At 45.5% G+C, this 7,944-nt stretch overlaps 1 protein-coding gene across 1 annotated transcript; it reads right to left on the reverse strand.

The window, feature by feature from the left end:
* Positions 4,963–7,573, reverse strand: LOC8066779 (CASP-like protein 4B4). Its single transcript, XM_002440854.2, has 3 exons — positions 7,208–7,573; positions 6,938–7,070; positions 4,963–5,509 (listed from the first exon to the last, which is right to left on the reverse strand). Exons 1-3 carry the CDS (start codon positions 7,453–7,455, stop codon positions 5,318–5,320), a joined length of 573 nt encoding a protein of 190 aa, XP_002440899.1. The 5' UTR covers positions 7,456–7,573; the 3' UTR covers positions 4,963–5,317.

The following is a 7,944-nucleotide window of genomic DNA, read 5'->3' on the forward strand; positions in this document are numbered from 1 at the left end:
CGACCACGAGGCAGGAGGTTATTTGACTGCTACAGACCCTGCACTTCTAGCTATACTAGAGGGGATGAGAGCTGACCAGTGTAGAGCAGCTGAGGAGCAGGCCAGGAGGGACAGGGATCAGGCTGCGATCAATGCAGCAATTCAGGCTCGTCAGGATGAGCTTCAGCGGCAGTTCTTAGCTTTTCAGGCTTAGCAGACAGCGATGATGGCCGCTCTTATGGCCGCCTCAGGGATTCAGCTTCCACATATTCAGCCTCCAGGCACATCGTTTGTCAGGCCGTCTACTCTAGCTCCCAAGAGTCAGTCTGAGCAGCCTCTACAGCTCCCCACTCAGAGTCAGCCGTTTTCGACGCCTCAGCACCAGGTATCCCAGGGTGCTATCTCCTCTGGCTTTGAGCAGGTACCTCAGTTCACGCCTCTCCGCTCTGGATTCACTCCACAGTCAGCGACAGCGTCACAGCTTGTGTTGGACTCGTCGACAGACCAGCACCTCAGTTTCACTTACAGTGCTCTGACTGGTGACCCTACGCCTCCACCTCTGTAGGCTCCTGCAGCCTTTACAGCGCTAGTCACCACTACAGAGCGTCTGTCGTCATCAGTAGCGTCGTTTGAGCAGCTAGCACCTTCTTCTACCGTGCCAGAGACTTCAGCTACAGCGACCGAGTCAGTGCCAGCTTCGTCCGCAGGACTTGAGCAGCTCGCCAGCTCGTGCAGCTTCAGAGGGTCACTCTACCTCCTCTGCCTCGACGGCCGATGGTTCAGACAATGCAGCTCGTTTTGAGGCCGTGCCGAGGGACGTCTCTGCTCCGCCTCCTCCACCGTCGTCTTAGGTTTTTGGCGCTTGATGCCAAAGGAGGAGAGAGGGTTGTGAGTATGAGAGTTAGGGGGAGCTAGAGGCCAGAGAGAGTTTTTAGCTTGGTTCTTTTGTGTGCTACTCCATCATGCATCACGTTTATCTTTATGCATTGCATTTGTGTGAGATACACTATGGTTGTGAGACATGACCTATGCTTAATTGTGATATCATTATGTCATGTGTTTGGCTCATATTACCTTTGCTTCCGTGTTTTACTCCGATGTACTTATGAGCCTTGTGTTTATATCCTGTTGTACTTCACTCATATATTTGGATGCAGGATGTTAGACTTGGTTGATATAAGCATGTCTAATCACTTTGTTCTTATTGTATCATGCTTATTGAAACCAAGTCATTTGAAAACCTCAACTCTTTCATACTCGAGGTTATTGTCATCAATCACCAAAAAGGGGGAGATTGAAAGAGCATCTAGGCCCCTAGTGATTTCGGTGATTAATGACAATGTTGATTACTATGACTAACGTGTGTTTTGCAGAGGCAAAGTCATAGGTAAGGTCATGGTAATAGATACTCGATGGACAGGGACGTACATGCCTACTTAATAGTGGAAATCGTTTCAGTTTTCAAAGGATGGATGGACATCGTCAAGACTAGACTAGGTCTAAGTGCCATATGGTGAAGAAGGGTACTTAGAGTAGTTTAGGACTTTCTTTTCCTTTGACCGTACTATTAAGAGGGGCTTTGATATAGTAGCTTGACTTAGGCAAGGCTTTAGGTTTAGGTGTGGTGCACACTTGGTAAACCTAGCACTAGGCAGCTCAGAGTTAGTCCTTAGATCGAGAGGAACCAACTTTGTTTTGGAGCGATCGCGTTTCGACGAAGTTAGGGTGCCCAAGGGGGCACCGGACGCTCTGTGAGTGCGTCCGGTGAGGTCCTTAGCCATTGAGAGTTCGGGTGCCTTAGGGTTAGGCACCGGACGCTGGCACCGGTCGCACCGGGCAGCGTCCGGTCCCACACCCAGGGAAGTTGTAAACTTCCCCTGAGCACCGGACGCTAGCACCGGACGCACCGGGTAGCGTCCGGTCCCATACTCAGGGAGTTTGTAAAACTCCCCGGAGCACCGGACGGTGCCACCGGACGCTGAAAGTTAGCGTTCGGTGACCTGTCAGACGCAGGTACAGTTAGCCGTTATGGAGCACCGGTCGCTCGGTGCAGAGCGTTCGGTGCAACATAAAGAGCGTCTGGTGACCCCGTTTTCAGTGGAAAACGGTTGGCTGACCTTTGGACTTCGTGGGGAGTACTTATACTTCTTCACCTCGTCCATGAGAGGTCTCTTGCCCATTTGAACATCTAAGAAACTTGTTGTGGAGCAAGAGAGTAGTAAGAGCCTAGAGAGGATTGAGAATTGAGTGATTTCTTGAGAGAATCCTTCTCTAGTGAATTCCAAGAGTCAAGTGTGCATCCACCACTCTCTAGAGCCTTGTTTGGGTCAAGTGAGAGTTCTTTGCTTGTTACTCTTGGTGATCGCCATCACCTAGACGGTTTGGTGGTGATTGGAGGCACGAAGACTGCCCGGAGTTCTTGTGGGTGGCTCGTGTCGAGCTTGTGAGCAGTTTTGGGCAATTCACCGCGATGGAGTGTTGAAGAATCAGCCCGTAGAGAGCACTTGGTCCTTGCGCGGACCAAGGGGGAGCAAGACCCTTGCGCGGGTGCTCCAACGAGGACTAGTGGAGAGTGGCGACTCTCCGATACCTCGGCAAAACATCGCCGAGCACTTTCTTCCACTACTCCTTTACATTCTAGCATTTACTTTGTGCTTTTACATTCTTAGAATTGCCTTGCTAGAATAGGATTGGAACTAGGTTGCAAAACTTTTATCCGGTAGCTCTCTAGGTCACTTTAGGCACAAGGGGTTGAATTGGAGCTTATAGGTTGCTTAAATTTTTAGAGAAGCCCAATTCACCCCCCCCTCTTGGGCATCTTGATCCTTTCAGTCATATTTATGAACTAGAGTATAGTTGTGATGTTATAATATTGATATATGAACTAGTGTATAGTTTATGTGTCATGAGAGTATCATCATTAACATTGTGCTTAATAAAACATATAACTTATATAATGAAGATTAGAACTAAGTTGGATGTGGGGGTTCATCATGCCACAAGGTGTGCCCAATTCATAACTTGTCGATCTATAGGGTCGGAGTCCCGGGGTGAGTTGGGTAGTCTCTGTATACGTAGGCATGGTGCCTGGGTATAGAGAGGCAGATGTCTGCATGGCCCTTGCTTTAGTGTGGGGATGGCAGCAGGTGGTGACATTCCTGTCCGTCCTTGGCATTCCTCTCTATTCATTTGGGATGTAGGAGTCTAAATTGACATGACAGTTGCTGGCAGACCAATATAGGCATGTTCTCCTAATCCAAGTCACACTTAGTACTAATACTAGTTATGTAAATTATATGAACATTAACTAATAATAATATGACTATACTAGATTAATGTCTACTCGCTTAGGAATATTATTTTATTAGTTTCATTTCTATTTATCATTCGAGGAAAGCTCATGTGTGTGTCCACTATCTCTATTATCATTTCTTACCCCTGTATCAACAATTGGTAAACTTGCACAACATTACTACCTATGATCATATCAGAATCTTAATCAATGCCTTCCTTTGGGAAAATATAAATAACGATATCAGAATACTCACCGGGTGAAATGCTACAAACGATAGCTCCGTGCGCTTGCGGATTAACTAAAAAGGTTAAGAAACTATCAAGGTCAATACTAGTGATATCGCTATACTCTAGCGGTATTACTATGTAGAAGCCACAAGGACATTTCTGGCGCAATTGCTGGGGATAGGTTCTCATTCTAATCCTAGTGACTACGTTAAGAAATACAAACAACTATGGTTAGCTGCAACTAGATGTGCTTGCTGTTGGTGCTGTTGTGATCAGTTGCAATGTGAACACAACTGACTAGAACCAGTTGTGACTGCTTCTGATTTGGATACAACTGATTGGGACTAGTTGTGTCTGCCTGTTATTTTCTTCATATATATTTGTGATGTATATGTTTCCTTCCGTAAATAGGTGCCGACCTTGGTTGATTTCGCGTTGTGGTGAAATTAAGTGCTTCCGCTGTCACTAGCGAATGTGTTAGTGTGGTTATCCCAACAGATTCTCTATTACAATGCTCAATAGAAATCTCTGCAAATTCTCTCCACAAATTATAGCATTCATGCAGAAAAATCTCCATCCTGTATTAGTTTGGACAACTTCCAAACAGTCAGATTGTACTATGATTGTGCTGCAGCCCAATTGTTGTGCTAACCTTAGACCCTCTCTCAAAGCATATGTCTCAACCATTTGAGCATTTAGCACTAGAGGAAAATAATGATTTGCCTCTGCTATGAAGCCTCCCCCGAGTCCCTGATCACCACACCTCAGCTTCCACAGCCATCATGAAACGTTGTATCAATATTGACCATGAGTTTTCTTTCAGGTTGTTTCTTCCATTCTTGACGTATCTTCGGAACTTTTTGCATCGACCTCATATAGTTGCTTGTCAAGGCAGTGATCGACATAGCAGCCTTATGAGAGTTCTGGAATGACCACTTTTTCTCAGTAGAACAAGCGATTCATTAGATGAGAGAACCCATTTTAAAAAAAGAAGCAGGCTTCTTGTGAGAGAAGGGATAGGAAAAAGCAAGTGCCAAGTAGGAAGCTATTTTTATATTTTACTTATTTGGCAACACGAAGGAACAGCAGCTGGCATCAGTTAAGCAAGTCTCGTTTATCTGCACATTGAACCCACGTAAATCAGGGATCTACTCATTTCGGATTGACGTGGCCGTTCTTTTTCTTAGATGCATGGATTCACCAGTACTCATGCCCTTAAAAAAATTATAAAGGAACAAAGTTCTAGCATGATGCCCTTAAAAGTAGACACGTTAGGGTCTGTTTGCTTAAGTATGGTAAAGTTTACCGTCTGTCATATCGAATGTTTGAACACATATATAAAGTACTAAATATAGATTATTTACGAAACTAAAAACATAGCTAGAGAATAATTTGCGAGACAATTTTTTTAAGCTTAATTAGTCTATGATTGGACATTAATTACCAAATAAAACAAAAATATTACAGCTGTTAAACTTTAATAACCTCAACCAAACACCCATATTTATCTTTTGTCCTGCAAACAAATGAATCAAACAATAATGTAGTATACTATCTTCAGTGCATTCATCACACACACCAATACAGACACCATCTACCCAATCCTCGGGGCTAGCTGTTATACAACCACAAAGAACCAAACCTGTACATACAATGAAACCAATGGTAAATGACGCACGCAATTCAGACTGTACACAGCTGAGCAAATACTCATGTGAAGTACTACTATATATATATATATATATATATATATATATATATATATATATATATATATATATATATATATGCAAGTGTCCGTGTACGGAGCTTCAGATCAGATGTATGTCTGCTTGGCGAGCTTGAAGCCAGAAATGAGGGCGGAGAGCGCCAGGCAGACGAAGGCAAAGAAGGCCATGCTGATGGACGCCGCCGACGAGTCGGTAAACACGTTGTCAGCGCCCTCGCGCATGCGGTTGGTGATCGGGATCGCAGCTGACAGCGCCGACATCATCAGGTAGGCGGTCACCTGGAGAATAATGGACAGAAACGGCGGTGCTGTTATTATTGTTCAGATCAGCCCGTCACGTCATCAAACATCTAACTAGGATCAAAAGATGCGAAACATTTTTGGATTTCGCTATTGTAACGCTTTCGTTTGTTTATGGCAAATATTGTCCAATCATGAACTAACTATGATCAAAAGATTTGTCTCGTGATTTACAGGTAAACTGTATAATTAGTTTTTGTTTTTATCTATATTTAATGTTTCATGCATGTGCCATAAGATTTGATGTGATGGGAATCTTGAAAATTTTTTGATTTTTTTAGGTGAACTAAATAAGGCCTAAAGCATTTTCCCAGCCCATATGGTGGCCTGCAGGTTCAGACTACAAAAATTCTGTGTGTCTGCACTAGGAAAAGAAAACCTTGGGCATCTAGTTCATGTTTCCCGACATCTATATGTCGCTGTCTGTACATCTGATCTAGAGCATTCCCATTATTGCCTAACATTTGTGAAACGAAGAAAAGAATGTGAATTTGGCGTGTCCCATGGCTGATGCCTTTCCTATCATGCTACGTGTATGCAGTAATTCTGTCAAGAGCTGGATGTTCCGTGTGGACTTGTGAAAGATTGCATCTCATTACTAAAACTTGCTGAATAATTAAATACCGGAATTAAGTGAAATATTTAGTGGAATTGCGTCAAAATTCCAGTGGATAACTCCTCGTGAGAGAAAAAAATCTTTCTGCAATTGTCGCCGAAAACAGTTGTCGTAATGTCGTGCTATGCAAAATTTATTACCCAGAGCTCAAAGATGTCATGACCCCGGATTATTATGTTTTATGTATGTGCATTCATGAGTCATCAAAAAGGGAGCATTCAGGTTTCCCATGAAATGGAACAGGCAGTTTGCCAATATGAAATTCAAGAAATTTAGGACTCAAACATGTAATTAAGTAGTGCTGAAGTGGCATATGGACTTCGGAAACACGTTTGGACAGCTTGCGCAATTATTAGTAAATTAGGTACTGAAATACTAGCCGAAGAGCAATAGAATTCCAGCGCATAACACCTACGCAACAATTGTGGTCCACCCATTATAACCAAAAAAACAGTTGTCTTCACGAGGTGGGCAATACACAAGCTGCTCGTGGATCCTCATACTCGGCTACTGATGCACGACTTGTGCAAACATAAAAGTTTCGCCGCGGCATTCAAGTATCTCTGGCTTTGTATGTCATGCAAGAAACCCGTGATTCTGGTTAAACCACCAACGAGGTATGGCAATTGCCAATGCGATACAAGTTCGAATTGTTTGATGCAAATTAATTGCAGAATCCAAGGCTTATGGATCGCAGACGAATGCCAGACGATGGGAAACAGGAAAATGGAACATGAATCTCCCAAGCAGAATTCAGAGCAGATGCGTTGTGAATGTGAAGGCAGTGGTACCTGATCGCCGGCGAAGTCGACGAGGAGGCCGGTCTTGGGCTGCAGGTCCTGGCCGCCGGTAAGGCGGACGCCGTGCCGTAGGAGCTGCAGCGTCGTGTAGACGAAGGCCAGCAGACCGATGGCAACGATGTACCTGACAAGCAAACCGACGTCAATTCGTCGGACGGGAGGAATCGAGAAGCACACAACAAGTGCTTGCACGGGAGAACCTGAACCCCACGGCCGGACAGAGAAGGCCAAGAGAGCGATCGAGGGGGGAGACGCGCTCACCTGTACTCCTCGTAGCGGTCGAACTGCTTCCAGTCCCCGTGCTCGTTGCAGGCCATGACGAGGAACGCCAGCAGGGAGAGCGCCCACGCGCCGGCGCGCAGCGCGGACCCCGATCGGTCCAGGAGGTCCTGGGTCCGCCACCGCCGCAGCACGGCGCCCACCGCGCCGGTTCTCCCGCCCGCAGCGTCCCCGGCCGCACCCTCGGCCGGTGGTGCGGCCACGGGCGCGGCCTTCTCGACGTCGGCCATGGCGGCTGCGCTGGTGTGAGTGGTGCTCGCGGGACCGGCAAGGAAACGGAGATGGTTGGGCTCGCGCGGGTCGGTGGTTTGGGTCAGTTGGCTCTTGAAGCTGGCGGGTCGCGCAAGTCACCGCTCACCAGGTTATTTTGGCCGGCCGGCAGAGGATCTTCTGCGGCGCCATCTGTAAGAGGTTGTGTGCGCCGGCTCATACTCCTTGCTCTTCCACATGTGGCCAAAGACTCCTTAGGTTAGTCTTTAGAGTTTTAAAACACAATTACCAAGAGTGTGTCATCAAAATGTAATAGAACAAAATAGATAAATAGTTGATCTCAGTGCACAGTTTCGTAGCCTTGCTTTCAGTTGCATAACTCTTTGTTTATCTTGCGTAGAATATACTTGAGAGCGTATGAACGTGATGGATGAGTTTTATGGTAATAAAACTATTTCTCTACCCTCATAAATACCATTCCAACTAAGCAAACTTGTGGATGTATAATA

This window comes from Sorghum bicolor, chromosome 9, assembly GCF_000003195.3.
Source record: "Sorghum bicolor cultivar BTx623 chromosome 9, Sorghum_bicolor_NCBIv3, whole genome shotgun sequence".
NCBI classification, from domain to species: domain Eukaryota; kingdom Viridiplantae; phylum Streptophyta; class Magnoliopsida; order Poales; family Poaceae; genus Sorghum; species Sorghum bicolor.